General features: G+C 49.6%; 1 protein-coding gene, 1 non-coding gene and 1 pseudogene across 4 annotated transcripts; all 3 read left to right on the top strand.

The window, feature by feature from the left end:
- Window positions 1-2,630: 2,630 nt before the first annotated feature.
- Window positions 2,631-2,737, top strand: LOC117035654 (U6 spliceosomal RNA). Its single transcript, XR_004425226.1, has one exon. It is a non-coding gene; the product is annotated as a U6 spliceosomal RNA (small nuclear RNA).
- Window positions 2,738-5,880: 3,143 nt separating this feature from the next.
- LOC117035353 (nascent polypeptide-associated complex subunit alpha-like) lies at window positions 5,881-6,533 on the top strand (annotated as a pseudogene).
- A 1,617-nt stretch (window positions 6,534-8,150) lies between these two features.
- Window positions 8,151-21,952, top strand: HNRNPL (heterogeneous nuclear ribonucleoprotein L). Of its 3 annotated transcripts, none has more exons than XM_033127861.1 (13): window positions 8,151-8,199; window positions 12,487-12,605; window positions 13,232-13,469; window positions 13,586-13,671; window positions 14,535-14,631; window positions 14,714-14,786; window positions 18,074-18,145; window positions 18,257-18,537; window positions 19,597-19,718; window positions 20,001-20,202; window positions 20,815-20,872; window positions 20,966-21,061; window positions 21,567-21,952. In XM_033127861.1, exons 3-13 carry the CDS (start codon window positions 13,245-13,247, stop codon window positions 21,623-21,625), a joined length of 1,371 nt encoding a protein of 456 aa, XP_032983752.1. In that variant the 5' UTR covers window positions 8,151-8,199; window positions 12,487-12,605; window positions 13,232-13,244; the 3' UTR covers window positions 21,626-21,952. The 3 variants fall into 3 exon arrangements, with proteins under 3 accessions (XP_032983752.1, XP_032983751.1, XP_032983750.1); XM_033127860.1 differs by lacking the exon at window positions 8,151-8,199 and adding an exon at window positions 10,296-10,564 and having other exon boundaries at window positions 21,567-21,939; XM_033127859.1 differs by lacking the exon at window positions 8,151-8,199 and adding an exon at window positions 10,301-10,564 and having other exon boundaries at window positions 18,074-18,537.
- Window positions 21,953-22,356: the final 404 nt, after the last annotated feature.

Raw genomic sequence — 22,356 nt, 5'->3', positions numbered from 1 at the left:
TAACACCATCACCACCTGGTTTGTCATCGGGCCTAGTCACCAAAGTTACTTGGAGACAACCCACCCTTCTAATCTTGAGGCCTCTTCTCATCCCAAAGTTCTATCATTTTCCTAGGCCACAGTCCCACGGCCCCATCTCACTCTAGGTGAAAGTCTGAGTCCTTCCCCGGGGTGGCGCTTGAAGCTACAAGGCCCCACATCACCTGATAGACTCTCATCTCCTCCCACTGGCCCCCCTCACTCACCTGCTCCAGCTTCAAGGGCCTCCTCACTGTTCCCCACATCCGCCAGGCACCACCCATCTCAGACCTTTGCCTGGCTTTGCTCTGCCTAGAATATCTCCCCAAGATGCATGCATGTCTGATTCCCTTGCCTCTTGCAGGGTTTTCCTCAAGTGTTACCCTCCCTATGACTTCTTGTAAAGTACAACCTCTCTTCCTGTGTTATTTTTACACTGATAGTATGTATCAGTGATTCTCAGCTGCAACTTGTTAAAAATGCAAATTCTAGAAATGAACCCTGGCATATATGGTTAAGTGATTTTCCACAAGGGTGCCCAGATCACTCAGTGCGGAAAAGACAGTCTTTTCAACAAATTGTGTTGGGAAAACTGTATAGATTACCATATGCAAAAGAATGAAGTTGGACCCTTACCTAACACCATGTACAAAAACTAACCTAAAATGGATCAAAAACCTAAATGTAAGAACTGAAACTATAAAACGCTTAAAAGATAACATAAGGGAAAAGCTTTATGATATTGAATTTGGCAGTGATTTCTTGGATATGACACCAAAAGAAAAAATAAATAAATTGGACTACATCAAAATAAAAATCTTCTATGCATCAAAGGAAACAATTAACAGTGAGAAAGCAACCCACAGAACGGGAGAAAATATTTGCAAATCATAAGGAGTTAAGATCCAAAATACACATGGAATTCCTAAAAACTCAGCAACAAAAAAACCAACACATTGAAAAATGGGCACAGGACTTAAATAGATATCTCTCCAAAGAAGATAAACAAATGGCTAATAGGCACATGGAAAGATGCTAACCATCACCAGTCGTCAGGGAAATGCAAATCCAAACACAGTGAGCCGCCACTCCACACCTACAGTGTGAAGGAGCACTGTATGTTTTGTCTATTTATTCTCTGGCTCGCCCCAGCATGGATACTACCTAATGCTTAGTAGCTTGAGTGCCTGTTGAAGGAGGTCATGGAGAAGACATGACCTCCTATTAAGCAAGAGCTGGACCCAGGCAATCAGAGGCTCCTCACCCCATCCCATCCCTGGAATGTCCTTCTGCCCGCAGTTCTCACACTGGGAGCTGTTCCAAAGACATAGCCTTGGGAGAGAAAGGTATTGAAACCATCTAGATGGTATACGTGACTGAGCCCAGTTAGGGCCTCTACATAAACTTTTAAGATCCTAGTGGGTGGGTGTGGAGATCTGTTTGTCTTTCGGATGTCCAAGCATCAAAAGTTCCCTTACTTATTAAACTTGCCACCTACCAATCTGGAGTGGTCTGCTTCTTTCTTCAGTCTCTCCTTACCCTCTGTGTACAGGGTCCACTTTGGGAACCAAGGATGCCACAACCTTAGGAGATAAAGATTACATGATCAGCATGCACTTTTTACAGAGTAAGACTCAGCGATAAGAGGACTTGCCCGAGGCCACACAGCTAGGAAAGGGCAGAGCCAGGGTGTGGACCCAGGCCACAGGTTTCCTGAGCGCATGCGTGTTCCCAACCTCTAAACCGTATCACCTGTGCTGAGAGAGGCTCTAAGATAAACCTCAGCTCCCGAGGGTGGGAATTTTGTGTGCCTCATTTGATAAGACAGGAAGGATTGTAAAGGTGGCACTGAATCTTCTATTCTGAGATTTGGACCTCTGGTACTGTGTTTCCCTGAAAATAAGACCTAGCCGGACCATCAGCTCTAATGCGTCTTTTGGAGCAAAAATTACTATAAGACCCGGTATTATATTATATATTATGTTATATCATATTATATTAAACCCAGTCTTATAGTAAAATAGATCTGTATTAGAGCTGATGGTCTGGCTAAGTCTTATTTTCGGGGAAACACGGTATAATTCAATTCACAACCAGCTAGGGAGAAGCCACAACATTTATTATACATTTACTATGCAGTTTCAGTGTTTCTATTTACTTCGGCCCAGTGCTGGCCCTGTGACTTGGGAGAGGTTTTACATCTGTATGGGATCCACTCTTGGCTCCAACTTAAATCTATATAACATATGCAAAGACTGCCATAACCTTTAACTGCACCTTCCCCCACCCCAACGGACAAAGCTGAACTCAGTAGAACATTCCACTACAGGCCAAAGCAATTTACATCCTGGTTAGACAATAGAAAACTTCAGACGAAACCAAGACTCAAGGCAGTAGTCTCCAGCAGACTCTGCCCAGCCGACCCTCCTCTTTAATAAACCGTCCTTCTGTATTTCTAACTGCCTCATGAATTCTTTCACAACCCACGAGTGAGCAGCCACAACATTGTTCACTGTGAATCCCCAGTGCCTAGAACAGGGCCTGATACAGGGTAGTTCCCAACAAATATTTGTTGATTGAAGGAATGAATGCATGAAAATAAAGACTGAATTGTGCTCACTTCGGCAGCACAGATACTAAAATTAAAACGATGCAGAGAAGATTAGCATGGCCCCTGCACAAGAATGACACGCAAATTTATGAAGCGTTCCATATTTTTAAGCTGAAGTAGAATGATATTGAATGTCAACTGTAATTAAATAGATATAATTATATATATATATAGTCACGGGATGTGGAGTACAGCATAGGGAAGATAGTCAATGGTGTTGTAACAGCTATGTAAGATATCAGAAGGGTAGTAGATTGGGGGGGGTTATCACTTTGTGAGGGGTGTAAATGTCTAACTATTACATTGCTTTGTACTCTTGAAACTAATAAAAAATGCATATAGCAAAATAAAAAGAACTGAATTGCAACCAATTATTATTATTATTATTATTAAATGATACCATGGTACAACTACTTTGGAAAATAGCTTATGGTTTCTTAAAATGTTAAATATATATCTACCGTATGATGCAGGCATTCCACTCCTAGGAACATACACTGGGGAAATGAAATGTCCACACAAAGACTTGTCCACCAGTGTTCCTATCACCTTTATTTGTAATTGCCAAAAACTAGAAACAACCCAAATGTCCATCAATGAGTGAGTCGATCAACAACTTGCGGTGACTTAAACTATTCCATGGAATAGTACTCAGAAATAAAAAGAATGAATTCTTGTTCAACCTGTATGAATTTCAAAATAATTATGTTGAATGAAACAAGCCAGACACGGGAGTACATATTATATAGTTTCACTCTAGAAAATGCGAACTAACCAACAGTAGGAGAAAGCAGATCAGTGGTTGTCTGGGGATGTGTGTGTGTGGAGAGGTGAGGGATGGAAGGGTACCAAGAGGCATGACGAAACTTGGGGATGATGGATGTGTTCATTATCTTACGGTCATTATCTTAATTGCGGTGGTGTTTTCACAGGTTTATTCATAAGCCAAAACTCATCAACTTGTATACGTTAAATATGTGTGGTTTCTTATATCTCAGTTACACCTCAGTAAAGTTGGGGGAAAACATGTCACAACTGTCTAATACAACTGAGAATTTTTCCTCTACGGGCTGGCTTTACCCACTGGCCCCTGAGGACATCTGCTTCTCAATCTGAGGCTCAGTAGACCACGCAGCTATTTCCGCTTTGAGCCCTGAAGGGAGAAAAAAAAAGAAAAAGAAAGAAAGAAAGAAAGCTGGCCTATTTCTGCTTTCAGGCCTGTCACATTTCTCTCCTGAGACCCTGAGCCCACAGGGGATCAACTTCTTGAATGCAGGAAGAGAAAAATGAGAATATACATAAGGAAAAAAGAAGCTCAGTAGATGGGAACATGGCTGGCTCGTCCAGTTACAGGCAGGAAGGCAGAGTGGGTGGTGAAGATGCAGGAGGAGAGTGGATGTAGTAGAAGGTGGTTCTGGTTCTCTAAGGAAACAAAAAGGTCGCTGCTGAGTGTGAGGATAAGGAAGAAGCTGTTGGTTTGAAGAAGTCTGATATGGCATCTAAGAAAGGCAAGAGAAGGGATATAGACAAATTCGCTGGGCAGCATTGTGGGCATGAATTTACGGTGAGACGAGTTGGCATGGATGCATATTTTTCTCCATCCACATTCTGCAGGCATGCAATCGGTGGAGTCTTAGATTTAACCAGGATTGTGCTTTTGCCAGATGAGTAGGACGGAGAGGGGTAATTGTGTAGAGTGTGCATAAGGGGTGATTATAATGGTTTGTCAAAGAATTTAATCTGTGTGAAGGCAACGAGAGGGCTGAGGGGTTGTGGAAAGGTGGTAGGGCCAATGGATTATTGAGTTGAGCTGAAAGGAATGAACTAGAAAGACAGGCGATAGGTACAAGGCACGGTGCATGAAATTAGGGTTCTGAAAAGGCTGTGGTTATGGAGACAAGGTCTGAGTGAAGAGGTAAAAGGAGGACAGGATCACTGAAGGAGGCCTAGGAACCAAGAGGCCAGGATGGTCTGAGGATCACCTACCTGGGTACAGAAATGACCAGGAATGAGGATGGGAGCAGGGGGGCAGCGGTGAGCTGGGAGAGAAAATCGTGGAGAAGTGAAGAGTAGTTAGTGCTCATCATCTACTGACGAACAGATAAACAAATATGGCATATCCTACAGCGGAATAGTATTTGGCCAAAAAGGGAATGAAGCACATCCTATGACACGAGTGAACATTGAAAACGATGCTAAGTAAAAGAAGCCAGAAACAACAGGTCACATACTCTATGATTCCACTTCTACAAAATGTCCAGAACAGGCAAGTCCACATAGATAGAAAGTAAGTTAGGGGTTGAAGGGAGGTGACTACCAATGTGTATGGAGTGTCTTTGGCCAGGGGAGGGCAGGGGAGGGGATGACGGAGGGGGCGGTGGTGATAAAAATGTCCTGGAATTAGACAGCGGTGATGGTTGCACAACTTTGGGAATATACAAAACAGCCTGTTTTCAAAACAGATCCACAAGCTGCCCATGTCAACCCCTCCGCAGCCTGCACCCTGATCTCACGCATCTCCTTCTCCAACCGGTTCCATTGAATCACCCTCTTGTCTGCCTGCTCCCGCCCACCTCACACAGTCTGTTTCCCACACCCACGTGGTGCAGCCTCAGGGCTTCTGTGAACACCTGAGCCAGATCAGGGCCCTCCCCTGCTTGGAACCCCCCCTGTGGCTCCACTTCAGAATCAAAGTCCTCCCGTTGCCCCTGGGGCCCCTCACAGACTGCCCCTTCCCTGTCTCTCTGACAGCATCCCTTACCATTTACCCCTCACCTACTCTACTCCAGCCACAAAGGCCTGTACCAATTCCTGGAACACAGTAGGCACGTTGTCACCTCAGGGTTTTTGCATTGGCTGTACTCTCTGCTTCAAATGACCTTCCCACAGTATCCACAGGACTCCTTCTCTCCCCTCCTGCATGTTTTTGATAAAATGTCACCTTCTCAGTGAGGCTACCCCTAAATGCCTTTTCGAGCATAGTAAACGTCCCTCGTACACTCCTCATCCTCCCTCCGTTTTATTTTCTTCATAGCAGTCATCAACATCTGATATATTTTACCTAACTTATGTATTGTATTGTCCATCTCTTTCTCTAGAATGTGACCCCCAGAAGGAGGATTTTTTTTCCCCCCGTATCTTAGTCACCATTTTATCCCAGATGCCCTAAATAGGGTTGGCTCAATAAACATCTGTTAATTTTCTGTCACCATCTTGGTTCCACATCTCCTCCCAACCACCCCCTGCACAAAATGCCCAGTGAAGCCACAGAAACCATCCCTGCTACAGAGCAGGAGTTGCCACAGCTCTGGGCTGAGACAGACAGTGTCTGTAACAGAATCTGACAGTGATGAATCAGTATCAGAGCTCAAGGAACAAGATTCCACACAGAAAACCACACAACAAAGCCCAGCTGGCAGCAGCTGCTGAAATCGATGAAGAAACAGTCAGTAAAGCAAAACAGAACCAGAGTGAAAACAAGGCATGGAAGGCTATGTCCAAACTAGGTCTTTGACGGGTTACAGGGGTTACTAGGGTCACTATCTGGCAATCTAAGAATATGCTCCTTGTCATCACAAAACCAGATGTCCACAACAGCCCCGCTTCACATCCCTACACAGTTTTGGGGGAAGCCAAGACTGAGGATTCATCTCAGCAAGCACAGCTAGCAGCTGCTGAGAAATTCAAAGTTCAAAGTGAAGCTGTCTCAAACATTCAAGAAAACACACAGACTCCAAATGTACAGGAGGAGAGTGAAGAGGAAGAGGTTGGTGAAACAGGTGTGGAAGTTCAGGACATAAAATTGGTCATGTCACAAGCAAATGTGTCGAGAGCAAAGGCAGTCCGAACCCTGAAGAACAGCAGTAATGATATTGTAAATGCTATTATGGAATTAAGAAAGTAACCATCTTGGGCAGCTGGACGGCTCAGTTAGTTAGAGTTCTGAACAACAGGGTTGCCAGTTCAATTCCCACATGGGTCAGTGAGCTGCGCCCTCCACAACTAGATTGAAGTCTAACAACTTGGAGCTGATGGGCCCTGGAGAAGCACACTGATCCCCAATATTCCCCCATAAAATTTATATATTAAAAAAGACAGGACAGGGCCCCCTGACTGTAGATGTGGTTTTTTTTGTTGTGTTTTTTTGTTGTTGTTGTTTTAAAAAAGAATGTAACCATCTAAAACCAAGGATCTATTTTTGGTGATTCAAAAGAGGAACTGCAGCTTGATTTGAAATCTGTACTGTTTCTATCATTAATAAAGTTATGGCTTCTTGTGGGATGAAAAATAAAAAAAATAAACATCTGTTGAATGAATGAATGAATGAATGACCCCAGGGTAGATCCTTAGAGGGATTAAAACATACCCACTTCTGGCCCCCAAAGAGCCCAGATTCTAGTGAGACAGAAATTAAACAAGTAACTAGATATTTGCACATGGCTGTAAGAGCAAAGAGGGAAATAAATGGGGAGGCAAGATTATAACTGTGTATGGAGTGTAACTAGGCTAGGGGGGGTCAGGAGGTTTGACATTTGAGTCAAGGTCTGTCAGCTGAGGAGCAAAGATCTGCGAGAAGAGTACTCTAGGCAGAGGGAAGAGCCAGTGCAAAGTCAGGAATGAGTTTTGGCCATTTGATGATAGAAGGAAAGCCAGTGTTTGTGCCACGTTGGGAAAAGTGGAAAAGGTTAGACATAGATTTAGATGGACCTACCAGGGTCAGATTATGCCTTGGGGGTGTTAATGACAGGATCCACTTGCCTTCAGAGGCTGTCTAGCTGTGATTTTCAACTGGTCTTTCCCCTCTCTGGGCCTCAGTTTTACGTCATCTGTGAAATGGGGGTAAGCCTCTGAAGTCTCCTCTGCTTCCAGACTTCTCAGCACTCCTCAAGACTACTCTGTGAGGCAGGTGCTACTACCATCCTCCCACTGGATGAGGAAACAGAGGCCCAAAAAGGCTAAATCACTTTCTCAAGGCGACAGAGCTAGTAGGTGGGGCCTTTTCATTTGAACATCCATTAGTCTGGCCCCAGGGCCTGTGCCCTTACCTCCATTGCATGTTGCAGCCCTCATAACCATAACGAAACTGTAGTGCAGTGGTTAGGTCTTTGGTGGTAGACAAATAAGGTTATGCCACTTAAAAGTGGTGGAATCCTGGGCTAGTTGCATGCATCCCTTGAACCCATTTCCTCATTTGTACAATGTGCACTCCAACATTTACTTCAACCAACAGAACTTTGGCTGACTAGGAGGAATGAGGCATGATTCCCTAACAACTGCACGACTTTCTATGAGAGGAAGTGGGGGAGTGAAGGGGTTGGGGGTGTTTGGGGAAAGGGACACAAAGCCCGAACGCAGCGGCCCTAAAGTCTCCCCAATCCTTTTTTGCGTTATTTCCTTCATTCAACAGCGGAGCAACTCCCGGTCTGTTCCCCAGTTCCCCCCCCCCATCTTTTTTCTAGGCTGAAAAGAGGTCGTGGTCCCTTTAAGGCCCGTCCCTCCCTCTCCCAAAACTTCCCAGTATCTGCTCTCTTTTCGATCCCGGACGGCCGGCCAAGCTCGCCGCCGAGCTGGTAGGGGCTGGGGTCGAGGGGTCGGGGAAGGGTGCGGGGGGATCAGTGGTAGGTGCCAACGGTGGGAGGCGCCACCCGTTGCCCGCAGCCGCCGCCCGAGTGCTAGGCCGGGAGGGGCGGAGGCTGGGAGCGCGGGGGTGCAGATACTGCGGCCGCCGGGTTCCCCTCGGTGGGTGCGCGCGGGTAGGCGAGCAGCCTGGAACTACCGCGCGGGAGACTGCTCAGCCACGTCCTGTCCGAGCGCGCCGGCGCAAGGGGCGTCCCGGCCGGGCGCCGGGGCGGGGAGGGGAGGGGCCCCTCCCTCCCCCTCCCCCCACCGCATTCCTCTGACGTCTGGACCTCGTGATCCCGCCCTTCGGTGGGAGCAGCCCCGCCTCACGTGTTGGGGGCGCGGCACCGCCCCCCACCTCTGTGCTGCCGGCCTTTTCGGATCTTCCCAGTATGATTGAGAGCTGGTTTAGATCCCCATCAAGCCACCTCGACTTTCTTATCTCCCCAAACAGGCGAACCCACCAGGTCTGTCCCACTCTCTTAGTGCCGCTGACCCCATTTCAAACTTAGTTTCCACGAGGACCCCTATTTCGGGAACCTTTCACTCCGGTGGAAAGGTTCCGGAGCATCTTTGGGGGCGTTCTCCACTACTCTATCCTCATTTTCTAAGTGCAGTGTCCCCGGTAGGCAGCCCCCTAACGTTAGAACCCTTAGGGAGGGATCCTGGATCAGCCCCCGGCCCCGCGCCCAGGTTCCTGCTATTGGGCGTCTTTGGACCCTACACTCTGGGGAGGGCATTCTCTGCGTGGTGGTCCCCGGTCCCGAAGGAAGGCAGGCCCGCCCGAGGCTGGGAACACCATAACGACTCCCGTTTGCCGACTGCCATACCGGCTGTCTAGTAGGAAGGCGAGCCCCACTAATGCGGAGGCAGGGACCATCGCTCCCTCGCCCATAAGCGTGAAAACCATTGACCGGAGTGCTTAAGGGTTATCATGGAGGAAGCCCCGGGGATCTGGGCTGGTAGAGGCGAGGAAGGCTTTTCAGAGTGAACTGAGACCAAAAAGACGAGAGGGATTGTTCCTTCGCTCCGGCAGGAAGGTTAGTGGAGAAAGTATACTGGGTGGAAGTGGCTGCCCAGGGCAAAGGTCGAGAGGTGCGGGCACGATGCTTCTCCTTGTGCAAACTGAAAGGAGTTACTGTGGCTGAACTTAGAGGTGGAGTGGTGAAATGACGCCAGCGAATTGGACAGGGTCCGAGGACAGTCGGTAGCAGGAAATGGTTTTATACTGACGGAAAGGGTCAAATTTGTGTTAAAAAAATTATTCTGGCATTGTGAAGGTTAGAGGTGGATAGGAAAAGGGTATAGTGATGGGGACAGAGCTGCACTGGTAGTTGCTCCTCTGTCTGGTGTAGCCTTCCAGGGCAGCACATGGCAGTCGCTCAATAAATACTCCGGGTACTTCAAGTCTTCGCTTTTTTAGAGGGTCACCCCCGTCTCCAGAGGCGCCCGAAAGCATATTCACGCATGCGTTCTCGTCTCCAATCCTCTCCTAGACTGCGCCAAAGAGCGCCTGTAGTGGGCTCCCCTTTTTCACCAAATCAGATACCACCAGTGGCCCTACCGTCTGGTGAGGGAGACGCAGAAAATAGGCATCTGCAGTGGCCACTAGAGAGAGGCAAAAAGGAGGAACTTCCTTGTCTTCTTGTGGGGTGGCGCGGGAAGCTAGTCGTTGTGACTGGAAGACTAATAGCTTCTGGTTTGATGGATTAGCAAGAAAACCAATGAAAGTAGGAAGAAGGCGGGGCTTTCCAGGTGCGTGGGGTGCGTCGTGCCAGAAATCCGACCTATCAAATTGGAGTTTATTTTAAGGCAGCAGGGTCGGCGATATGACTGGCAGAAAGCTCTCGCTTATAAGGAGTGTCCTAGACAAACGGAGGCGGGCACTCTAGCAGAACGGCGGGGGCTTTATCCAATAGGTGCGCAAGGCGTGTGGAGGCTTCCCCTCCCCCCGCGGCGGGACCAGTGGCTCCCCCTATCGGGTGGGGGCGGCGGGTGACGGGCGTGTCCCTCCCCCAATGAGAGGCGGGGGGAGGCGGGTTCTGCGCCGCCATGTCGCGGAGGCTGCTGCCCCGGGCGGAGAAGCGGCGTCGGCGGCTCGAGCAGAGGCAGCAGCCGGAGGAGCAGCGGAGGCGGTCGGGAGCGATGGTGAAGATGGCGGCGGCGGGCGGCGGAGGCGGCGGTGGCCGCTACTACGGCGGCGGCAGTGAGGGCGGCCGGGCCCCTAAGCGGCTGAAGACTGACAACGCCGGCGACCAGCACGGAGGCGGTGGCGGCGGTGGTGGAGGAGCCGGGGCGGCGGGCGGCGGCGGCGGGGTGAGACCAAGGCCTTGGGCCCGGGACGCCCGGGAAGGGAGGGAAAATTTCCTACCTTGAGGATATTTGGCGGGGGGGGGGGGGGCCCTGCGCACGCGCCCATGCCCTCGCGCCATTGACTGGGGTGGGGGAGGGGCGGGCGTTGGGCAAACGGCGGGGTTTGCGCGAGGACAGGCGCTTGCGTGCGCGCTATTCAGCGGGGTGTGGGGAACGGAGGAAGCTGCTCGCGCGCTGCGGCTGACTTAATGCGCAGGCGCCGCGGGCCGGCTTGCGGCGGAGCCGCGGGGGTTGGGGGGGGCACGCGGCCGTGCCGTTTTTGTTTTTTTTCTCGGTATTCTTATCTGGCCCCATGCGCAGGCGCACTTCTCCCGCCTGGTCCTCGTGGGCGGTTGGGGGCCGCCGCGTGAGCGGGAATGGGGGGGGGCGGTGGTCTTGAACGCGCATGAGTGGGGAATTTTATCCGATCACTATTTAATCTTGATAGCGTCATGGTTTGTCTCGAAATAAATCGATGTGTTTGAGGTTATTCCCCCAGAACAGAGTATGTCCCTATTTTTTGTGGGCATTGAAAACGGGAAGAAAGGCTTGTGAAAGGCCTTTTAGCCGTTCAGGCATTGAGCCAAGCTTTGGAGCGATCACAACTTGGCTTAAAATTTCGGGGGGTTAACTGGGTGCAGAGGGTTTGATGAACCAAAATGGTCCCTGAGGGTAGGCATTTTGGAAGGGATTCAGCTCTTTGGTCTACTTTGGAAAAGCCACCAGTTCATTCTGGCTTGGAGCCCATTCCCTCCTCCCACTAAGTTCATAAAGTCCTCTCCCGGTCAGCCATTTGCAGAGTTTTCCAGGATTTAGCGGCAGTCTGTACTATGATTTGCTAGCATTGTAATCTGTGCCAGGCCTTGTTCCACGCATTTTTAAGGTATCTTAATTGAATCTTTAACACTTCTCTATGAGCTAGGGGGATGGTATTACATACAGCTAGTGAGGGGTCTGGGATTAGAACATGGCTGTGGAACTCCAAACCACTGAACTGGTAACCATTAGTAGGCTGTTTGTGCCTCTTGTGGTTTGTGGAGTTCATTCCTGAAATAGAATCCATTTCTGCCCCTGTTCCATGGGCTGCTTTTCTAAGCCTGGTGGTTCAGAGCCTAGGAAAAGTGGAGAAAGTTACTTTCCTCCTGTCTGTGGGTAGAAGGATACTTCCCCTGGGAAAGAAACTGTCTTGGTTTTCATGGTATGGGTTGGAGTTTTTCTTCGTTCTGAAAGATCTTTCTCACTTTTTTTTTTTTCCCTTAGTCTGGCCTAGGTAGTGTTTTCCAACATAGATTTTGGTGGGAGAATGATGAAAGACTAGAAGTGGTGAAGACTGGCCTGGCTGCCTCAGCTTCTGGGGCACATGGTTTTTTGCCCTGCCCGGACCTGGGATGAGTGGTGGGGAACAGTAATGCTTGGCTGGGTGATGATAGTAGCTTGCTGTACTGGGGGAGGGGCAGAGAAGCTGGGGTGGGTGCAAAGGAATGACCTGATTGAGACTGCAGCAGAGAATTGTCTGAGCCCTTCCTGCCAGTGATGTCCCCTTTCCTACTCCACCTTCTTTTCCCACATTTTTTTGACCAGTGGGAAGAGAGGTTCTGGGAGGAATGTAAGATAATGGGACTTGACTGGTCCTCCATCTGCCTTCCTCAGAAGTTACAGCTAGAGGCATTAGACAAATGGCCACCCACTCAGGGCCTCTGCACTGTTAGCCCAGAATCCTTTTGGGGTGATTGGCTTGAATTGCTGTTCCTTGTTATCTGTACTTGTGTGTCCTTCCTGGGTAACACTCAATTGTTTTATCTGACTGTGTCCCCAACAATGTAAAGGCCAGTGGGTCACCATTTTGTACCGCAGAAAATGAAATCTTATTTTGCTTCCTTTCTCAGGAGAACTACGATGACCCACACAAAACTCCCGCCTCCCCAGTTGTCCATATCAGGGGCTTGATTGATGGTGTGGTGGAAGCTGACCTTGTGGAGGCCTTGCAGGAGTTCGGACCTATCAGGTACTCCTCTCACAAGCCAAACGTTGGGTACACAGAGAAGTCAACTCTTCGGTGTTCTGTGTGTCACTGGTTTCTGGTTGGAATTGACTTGGTCAGTTTGGTCCAGGGTCCTTTGGCTAGGTCCTGGGCTCCTCTGTTCTTGGGGTTGGCCGTTGTACTTTGGATCAGGTTACAGCAAGTACCGTGTCCTTTTCTCCTTCCTTTCTCTTTCTCTGCTTTATGGTTCCTAATCAGCATTCTCTCATTCAGTAAATATTTACTGTGTATGTGGCACATGCTAGGTACTGGGAGTAGAGCAGCGAACAAAACTGCCTTGGACTTCTTCCAGATAGTTGTCCATCCAGAGTTATCAGCACTGTGACAGGAGAAGCTCTAGGGGTCTGTGGGAAGTATTTGGCTGAGGTAAGGAGAGGTCAGGAAGGAAGGCTACCCAGAGGAGATGATGCCAAAGCTACACCTCTTTTGCCTGTCCTGCCACTTACGGCAAAGGGTGTTTAGGTCAGGAAACTAGGACGGTACAGAGGAGTCTGGAGGCCAAGGAAGGGTTGGTTCATGGGAAGTTGAAGCCATCCTCCCATTCTTGCCTCCACCCCCTGAGAGGATTGAATCTGTGTTCTCTCTGCCAGCTATGTGGTGGTGATGCCGAAAAAGAGACAGGCGTTGGTAGAGTTTGAAGACGTGCTGGGAGCTTGCAACGCCGTGAACTACGCAGCTGACAACCAGATCTACATTGCTGGGCACCCGGCTTTTGTCAATTACTCTACCAGCCAGAAGATCTCCCGCCCCGGGGACTCGGATGACTCCCGGAGCGTCAACAGTGTGCTTCTCTTTACTATCCTGAACCCCATCTATTCCATTACCACGGTGCGTGCCACTAGGCGTTCTTTTAGGCTCCTCTGTGAGATCTCCCTTTTGTCCCCTACCCTGAGCCAGACTCACCTGCCAGTGCTCCTTCATCTTGCCCATTTTTGCTTTTACAGGATGTTCTTTATACTATCTGTAACCCATGTGGCCCTGTTCAGAGAATCGTCATATTCCGGAAGAATGGAGTCCAGGCTATGGTGGAATATCCTTTTCTAGGAAGCAGGTGTTCGTTGGGGTGGAGGCTTTCTCAGGGCTGGACATTTCTCAGGGCGCCATCCTTTCAACCAGCGTGTGTCTACTGAATGCTTGCCCTGTAGAGCCCACAGTCTAATGGGAGGAGCCGTCAATAAACAAGTAATCAGTGATACAGTATGAAAGTGCAGAATGTAGAGTGTTGTGAAAAGAAAGAGTAGGGTGCTATGAGATAATAAGGGAAAAGAGATATACAAAGGGATCCGGGAAGCTCTCTAAGAAGATGATAACCTATTTCCACGAGGAAGTAGGAGCTGGTGTCCCAGATGGAGGAACCAGTTTCTGCAGAGGTCCTAAGGTGGGCAAGAGCGTAGTGTTGGAGAAAGTGAACGACCTGACAGCTGAAGAGGAACAGACACAGGAGAGGGGTCACTATGGACTTCGAAGAAGTATATAGAGTGTCTTAGTGGTGTGAAGTATGGATTGGTGAAGTGTGAAGCCATGATGGACTTTCAGGGCAGGAACATAATCTGGTTGACATTTCAGAGCTTGTTTAAGCTTGAAGTGTGCAGCAGAGGAGTGGGGGGATTGGGCTAAAGAAGAAGGTGGCTTGGCCTGGAGCGGTGACAGAGGAGGTTACTGCAATCTCTGGGCTGGAGGGGTGGGAATACAGATCATGAAGTCCCTCTGGCCAATGGTTCTTCATCCAGGGAGGGCAGCACTCTGGCCCATCTCCATGCAAGTGGCTGGTGCCATAGCACTGAACTAACCCCAGAACCCATGTGTAGCAGTCTTTGGGTGCTACCTCGTCCTCATGCCTCTGGGAGAGCTTTAAATCCTTTCCAAAGAGGGACTTGCCTTAACTGTGTTCACATTTGACTCGGTGCAGAGCGCCCAGCGGGCGAAGGCCTCCCTCAATGGGGCTGACATCTACTCGGGCTGTTGCACTCTGAAGATTGAGTATGCGAAGGTGGGTCTGGGAAGTGCTGCCCCTCGTCAACGTCCACCTGTCCTGGGGCCTGGCTCATCTTAAGCTTGTCTTGTCCCTACAGCCCACACGCTTGAACGTGTTCAAGAATGATCAGGATACCTGGGACTATACAAACCCCAACCTCAGTGGACAAGGTAATCCTGATGGCTACTTTGTTGTAAACATACCCGCCTTGCCTTCATTGGACTAGCGCACTTCATAGACCTGGGCTCAGGGTTATGTAATGCCATTGGGCTCCCTATGGACATGGGGGGGCCTTGGGCAACTTTCAGAGAAGACACTGGTGGAAGAGTGTGAGTGAGGGGCCTCTGTAGGTCCTAGCTGCTGCTTGGGGCCCTTTGATATGGCTGGGGGTGCAGACTCAAGGTAGAGGTTTGGATGGGGTGGGGATCAGGGCCTCGCTGAGCACTGGGCATGGTGATGGCTTGTAAACCAGTAGCAATTCCCAGATGGATTCTGCTGCTTCCCTTCTAGGAGCCTACTTAGGGTCGCTGACTCTCCATTCTCACGGGGCCAGGAATGGTCCTTTTCTCTTCACTATTGAAAGGGTCTGGTGGGGCTGGGGGTGGGCAGATGGGGAGGTGATGACGGCTCGGAGCCCTTGTAGCAGAGCCTTTGAGCAAATTGACCTTGTGGAGGTGAAACCCTGGATTGGATCAGGGCGGACATGCCTCACCTCACTTGTAGAGGAGACTCAGCTTTTCTGCAGGGGGCCCAAATGGACAACCCCCTTCCTAGAATCTGTCAAGAATGGTTTGCCTTGGATAGGAAGGAGAGGTGGAGGATTGCCTTTGAAAAGCAGCAGCTCCTCAACAAGACCGTCCATCTCTGTCTTGGTCTGATACATCGGACTAGGCCATGGGCTGAGGGAGGAGGCTGGTTGCTGACATCTCATAGGCCCTGGGAGGCCAGGGGCCCCCATTGCTAGCCAGGCCTGTCTTGCTCGCCCTTGCAGCTGGGAAGCAGTGGGCGGGGTGGGCTAGACTCCCCAGGACCCTCACAAGAGGCACTGTGGGCCTGGCTGCTCCCTGCAGAAGGCAGAGGCAAATTGGTGACCAAGTGAATGTACCAGAGCGGGCAATGGCATTACATGACTGCTAACAGAAACATGGCAACCAACCATTTCTTCTCCAAGGAACATAAATAGAAGATGTGCAGACCGGCAGGGGCTAGTGGCAGGGGCTGGCTGTGCATTGGTTTCGATGCCTCTCAGTTTTGGCTGCCCCAAGGCTGGGGGTCAAAAACGAGAGCTGATGAGGTAACCTGGAGTGAGGGCGGTGCTTCGCCACCCCCTCAGGAACCATACTTCAGCGGCTCTGCCTCTGCACATTGCTCACCAACACACAGGGTAGAAACCACTAGCTCTTCCTGGAGAGAACAGATCATGCAGCCTCCACCACGTCCCCAGAAACAGCTGCAGACTTGAGCTCACTACATCAAGAACACCACACCGCGCTCCAAGGAACAGCTACAAGCACAGAGACAGAGGCAGACAGAGACAAAGAAAGAGACGCAACATGGCAGCAGACACTGCTTTTTTATTAAACATAAAGAGGTCAAAATCCAAGCAAACTCGAACCCGAGAATGTACACAGAAGTAGGAAACACAGAGAACAGAGCTCTCAGCCAGCCAGCGGCGCTCTTTTCGGAGAACGTTTCACAGACTGAAGTAGATTCCATGGGCCTCCAAGACAATAGGATCCTCTCTCCATTCCTCGCCATAATGGGTTTTGTTTTTTAAGTCCTTTGGTTTGGGGAGGGCCTTCTTTTTTGTTGTTTTGATATTTTTATTTTTTCTGCAGTCAACGGCTGCCAACATAATCTGCACCAACTGGAGATCAGAAACCAAAAAAAAAAACTTAAACCACAACAAAATCAAAAAAACCAAAACAGACCTAAAACCAGACAGCCAAACAGCTCAGAGGTACACAGTTACCTGCTGGCGGGTAACCGGGCGCGCTCCCAAGGCCAAAAGCTCGGGCATAGTGGGGCCACTGGCACACTTCATAACCAGGAGACACGCACACGGAGCGCTACACAGCCAGAAGCACCGCACTGCAGCACACAATGTGAGGAGGTGACAACACGGAGGGACACTACCCACTTCATACACCTTTATTTTCCACTTTTCTGATATCTTCTGAGGACAGAACATCTGTGAGCCATTTTTGATTTAATCAAAACATTGACTGTTAAAACAATTCTTTTAAAAAAAAATTGTAGCGGATGTGTACTGTAACTTGTATTTATGACTGTAAAACCATGTGATGCAGGGTCGCAGTGTATGTTTGATGGGACGCCATCTTTCAGAACTGTGCTAACTCACTGTTGAAGCGTCCAATGGTAAGAGAAAAGACAGATTTGTTTTTTGTGACAAATGGACATTGTACTCTGTACTTCTGCTGTAAGTAGCCCTTTTCCATCTTTGTAATGACTGATTGTTGAAAACAAAATGGAGGCCGGGTGGCAGGAAAGGGCGGTGGTCTTGAGCCTTGGGTTTTGGAGTCAGCCAGACCTGGGTTCAAATGCCGGCTCAGCCACTGACTTGCTTTGTGACCTTGGGCCAAAATGTCTTTTAACTGCTCAGTTAAAAGTTAACTATTCAGTTTCTTTATCTGTAAAATGGGACTAAACTAGTACCTACCTGCGGGTTGTTGTAAGGAATTTAAAAAAAAAAGCGGTGATGTCTGTAAAGTGCTTAGCACAGTGTCTGCCACTCATGTGCTAAATTAATGGTAGCAACTCTGAACAACAGCTCGGGTCGGGGGTGGATCTGCGCCATTGTCCGGGTCTGAGAATGTTAATGCCTTGTACGTGACTGCTCATGTGAACTGATTCTGACTTCGCCCTGCTTGTCCTTTCCTTCAGTCCCTCGGGTTGGACGTGACTAGGTGGGAGGGTGACTGGGAACAGGGTTGAGAAAAAAGGGGCCTAGAGAGTGGGGTCTAGAGTTTCTAGAACCTTGGGGGCCAGATGGTATCTTCTTTCTGCCCGTACTGGGTTATTTTCCTGTTTTTAACCTCCTGCCCCTTCATTGGGAGTTACTTTAGAAAGCTATTCTTGGCTCCCATAACCTGTCATCTTCTATGGCAGCTACAAGTTCCCCAGAGAGCCCAGGAACTTGGGCTTCCCACCAGGGCCAGGGCAGGTGAGACAACACTCAGAACTTGTCCTCATCCTTCACGGAGAAAGGAAAGCAGCCAAATTGGTATGGGCACGGGGCACAGGGGGCTCCAACTTTGGGCTTCAGGCCCAGCCTGGGTCAGGCCAAAGGAGAGAGACCCCAGCAGCCCTTGTGAAGAAGGGAGGGTTAGCAACCAGGCTCCCCACAGCTGAGGGACTTGGAGATTAGTCTTTAGTTAGGTGGGAAAGAGCCACCCTCTTTTTAGGTTAGCCTCTTAACTGTTTTCTCTGTCCACAGGTGACCCTGGCAGTAACCCTAACAAACGCCAGAGGCAGCCCCCTCTCCTGGGAGATCACCCCGCAGAATATGGTGAGGGCAGGGGGTTCCCCTCCGTGGACTCCCGTGGCTCATGTGCCCCTGCCCGCCGCCCGCCACGCAAATTCTCACCCGTCCTCCCTCTCTTTCCTTCCCACCCCCCAGGAGGGCCCCACGGTGGGTACCACAGCCATTACCATGATGAGGGCTACGGGCCCCCCCCACCTCACTACGAAGGGAGAAGGATGGGCCCACCAGTGGGGGGTCACCGCCGGGGCCCAAGTCGCTACGGTCCCCAGTATGGGCATCCCCCACCCCCTCCCCCACCACCCGAGTATGGCCCCCACGCCGACAGCCCTGTGCTCATGGTCTATGGCTTGGATCAATCTAAGATGAACTGTGACCGAGTCTTCAATATCTTCTGCTTGTACGGCAATGTAGAGAAGGTGAGCTGCTGCTGGGTCCTCTGCTTTCCTTGTAGACCTGGCAGGCCGTAGGGAGGCCCTGAGCCTTGTGGCTTGCCAGTCAGTGAAGAAGAGCCAGAGGTGGCCTGGCTGGGAGCAAGCTGATCCAGAGAGGGTAACTCGCTTAATTGGATGACCTGCAGGCAGATTCTGTTTGGTCTTCACTGGATGTGGGTGTTTTATTTTTTAATTTCCAATGTTACAGAACCAGGACTATCACATGAAAGTACTAGTATTTAACATTACATGAATATTGTGATTTATGAAATGTACCCATTATATAGTTAAAGATTGTGTGAAGATTTTCTCCAGAAAATTTCAGGTGATCTGGCAACACTGAGCCTTCTGCCTTGTCTGTGGGACAGTTGATAGGCTGGTTGGTGACTGTCCACGCAGATCGGGTGGTTTCTTTCAAACCCACCGGAATGAAGCCTTTGGGTTTTCAGCCCCTTGCTAGGCCCATTAATAATGATAGTAACAGCTAATACAAGTTCAGTGTTCTTCCTGTGCCAGGCAGTGTTAAGTGCTTTACATGTTGTAACTCGTTAATTTTCATATGAATCCTTAGTGAGGCAACGGGTGGGAATGAGGCATGGAAGATGAAGAACACCCAGTTCACAGACCTTTTTATGGAAGCAGGACTCAGCTAGATAGCCTGGCTTCAGAACCAACACTATTGTTTTTCAGTATTTTTATACTGTAACCCACATAAAGACATTTTACATCAGGACCCCGTATCTAGATAAATGTATTAACGGGAAAACCTTTATGAGAATAGCTGCTTTCATTTTTTACTATGCCCACTGTTTTCTGTTGTGCTTCATTAAGTGATCCACTTAATCACTGCCTGTGCTCTGCTGCCTGTGTTGGGTTGAGCACTCTGCGTGGGCCAAGCATGCTTCTCTGTTTCCTGGTTCCCCATTCACAAGTGAGGATATGGAAGCCTAAATCCAGAGCAGGAGTTACTTCTTACTGAGAAGGGGCAGGAGAAGGGTCCCTGGCAGCTGGGCAGTGGTGCTGACCGTGGCTGCTCTCCCCAAGGTGAAATTCATGAAAAGCAAGCCGGGGGCTGCCATGGTGGAGATGGCTGATGGCTATGCTGTGGACCGGGCCATTACCCACCTCAACAACAACTTCATGTTCGGGCAGAAGCTGAAAGTCTGGTACGTGCCCAGTCTCCCGGGGGTAGGGTGCATTGGCAAGGGACTGAGGCGAGAAGGGAAGAAGAATGGGGCCCACTTGGGACACGGCCCAAGAGAGGAGCACAGGGAAGCAGCGGTGCTTATTCAGGCAGGAGTGGGTATGGCGGGTGTTCCCAGGTTTTCCTCTGAAGCGGTGGGAGACAGTCAGCCTCACCTCAGCTGTGGTGCAATGCCCTCCTGAGGCACACAGTGGGGAGCCAAGGGGTGGAGAACATTAGGTCTGACAAAGGGTTCCACTCCTAGTGTCTCCAAGCAACCAGCCATCATGCCTGGTCAGTCATACGGGCTAGAAGACGGGTCCTCCAGTTACAAAGACTTCAGTGAATCAAGGAACAATCGGTTCTCCACTCCGGAGCAGGCAGCCAAGAACCGCATCCAACACCCTAGCAATGTGCTGCACTTCTTCAATGCCCCTCTGGAGGTGACCGAGGAAAACTTCTTTGAGGTGGGTGCCATGGCGTTGGTCCCTCGCCACAACCATCTGAGGAGGCCATTCGTTTTGGTCTTTTAACGCCTTTGGAGCTCCTTCCCTGCCAGGCCCTGGGTTGAGGGCTGTAGGGACCAGGACAGACAGGCTGAGAATGACATCAAACTTCTAGCAACAATGGGGTTTGCCATGTTCTTTACATTCTTGGCAAGCTAGGATGGCTGTGCTTCTGGGAAAGATTCTCATTGGTGAATCTCAGGCAGGCCCATCCTCTGGTGCCTAGACAACATCCAAAGGGCCTGTTAAGGGTGGTGTGAGAGGGAACTAGGGCAGGAAGTCGGACTGGTAGAGTGGGACTTTGGACTTGAATTCATCTAATTCATCAAACGTTTACCTAGTGCCAACACAAATGCAAAGAACAGCTGAAGATGGGAAGTTTAAAAAACAATTTCCTAGTTCTTGGCAACAAATAGTTGAGCAGTGTTTCTAAACCTTTTTTGGGCCACCTTAGTGTGTGATTAAAGCTTAGAAACTTTTCTCCAGGAAAATTCAAGCACTCAGTCATGCAGAGCATTACCTGTTTGAATTCCGCTACGTGGCACTCATGTTTCTCTGTTTGCTGTCTTGCAGATCTGTGATGAGCTGGGAGTGAAGCGGCCGTCTTCTGTGAAAGTATTCTCAGGCAAAAGTGAGTAAGCTGCCCCACCTTCCTCCTCGGTGGTAGATGGGCGGCTCCTTGGTTCCTGCTCAGATCAACCTAAAACCTCTGCTTTCTGATCAGGTGAGCGCAGCTCCTCGGGGCTGCTGGAGTGGGAGTCCAAGAGCGATGCCCTGGAGACTTTGGGCTTCCTGAACCACTACCAGATGAAAAACCCAAGTGAGTACCCTGCAATCGTCCCCTTGTGGCCTCATGGGCTGGCTGGCTTCAAGCCAGAGCTGGCCTCCCTGCCCTCCAGATAGAGCCTCAGAGATTTCCACATTGTCACTGACACAGACGGGACCTGTTCTCCAGGAGAGCAACTTGATGTTCCCCATGGGAGGCCCAGCCTGGCTGCTTGCTGCCACCCACTCTGCTGGCTTGGGAGTTGTTCAGGCTTGTCCTCTAGGGAGCTGGCATTCTCTGTGTCAGAAGCTTCCAGTAACGCCCAGCAGTGTCAGCCGCAGAGGCTGGCTCAGATACAGGCCCCAGGAAAGGGGCCATATTACCCAGCAGAAAAAATTTGCCCACCCTGTTACTGGGGCAAGCCTATTGCCCTGGGCCAGCCACAGAGCTAGGAAAGGGATTCTCCGTGGGAGTAAAGGAAGAGAAGGAGAAATGCCTTGTGTACTTGACTTGTTTGAGAGAGGGACCCATCCAGACCTCTCTGTCCTCTCCTTTGCAGATGGTCCGTACCCTTACACCCTGAAGTTGTGTTTCTCCACCGCTCAGCACGCCTCGTAATTAGGTGCCGAGGAAGAGTCCCATCTAAGCAGGAAAACCTTTCTTTTATGCTGTTTTTTTTTTGTTGTTGTTGGTTTTTTTGCAAAAAGTTCCTGTATTCCTTTTTTTTTTTTTTAATGCTAGGTTAGTAGAAGCTTAACCATAATGGAAACGCTGGAAGTCTGAAGGGGGAGGGGAAGGGAATTGATATCTCCCAGATTAACCTTCACTTTTTAAAAATTATTGTACATGTGATTTTTTTTGTTCCTGTTCATACATTTGTGCTGCCCATGTACTCTTGGCACATTTCAATAAAATTGTTTGGAAAATAAACAGCACTTTCTGGGATACCAGGGTGTGTCTGCTTCCCTCCCACCTGGTCTTCTGAAGAGGACGGGCAGGCCAGGACACAGCTATGGGCCCACCCCTGCCTGAGGAGTGGGGTGGGCCAGGGCTGCGGATGGGAATGATGCTAGGAGCTAAAGAGTCTTAAGGAAAACCCAGAAAGCATGGTATGTTTCATGGGGCCTGCCGAAGCAAGCTCAGTCTAGTTGGAGAGTCGCTCAAAAAGTAGATGGTGTTGAAAAGATGGAAAACTTCAAAAGATTAAAAAAATAGCCTTAATCCTGAGACGTAAACACAACTGCCTTTTTGTAAATTTGGAAAATAAAAGCTCTGAAAAATAAAACCGAGTCTTCCCAGTCCCTTAAATAATTTTTGGTGGTTTTTTTCCCTGTCTCACATAGGGCAAG

The sequence above is a fragment of the Rhinolophus ferrumequinum genome, chromosome 15, assembly GCF_004115265.2.
Source record: "Rhinolophus ferrumequinum isolate MPI-CBG mRhiFer1 chromosome 15, mRhiFer1_v1.p, whole genome shotgun sequence".
Taxonomy (NCBI): Eukaryota; Metazoa; Chordata; class Mammalia; order Chiroptera; family Rhinolophidae; genus Rhinolophus; species Rhinolophus ferrumequinum.
Note: the sequence above shows the minus strand (reverse complement) of the source record. Positions and strands in the feature narration are given on the sequence as shown.

What these genes read in the sequence shown, in the direction of transcription:
- HNRNPL (XM_033127859.1), top strand. Translation starts at nt 10,301, where the DNA reads ATGTCGCGGAGGCTGCTGCCCCGGGCGGAGAAGCGGCGTCGGCGGCTC. An exon ending in CGGCGGGCGGCGGCGGCGGG is followed by an intron (nt 10,565 to 12,486) that starts GTGAGACCAAGG and finishes TTCCTTTCTCAG; the next exon opens with GAGAACTACGATGACCCACA. An exon ending in CCGAGGAAAACTTCTTTGAG is followed by an intron (nt 20,203 to 20,814) that starts GTGGGTGCCATG and finishes GCTGTCTTGCAG; the next exon opens with ATCTGTGATGAGCTGGGAGT.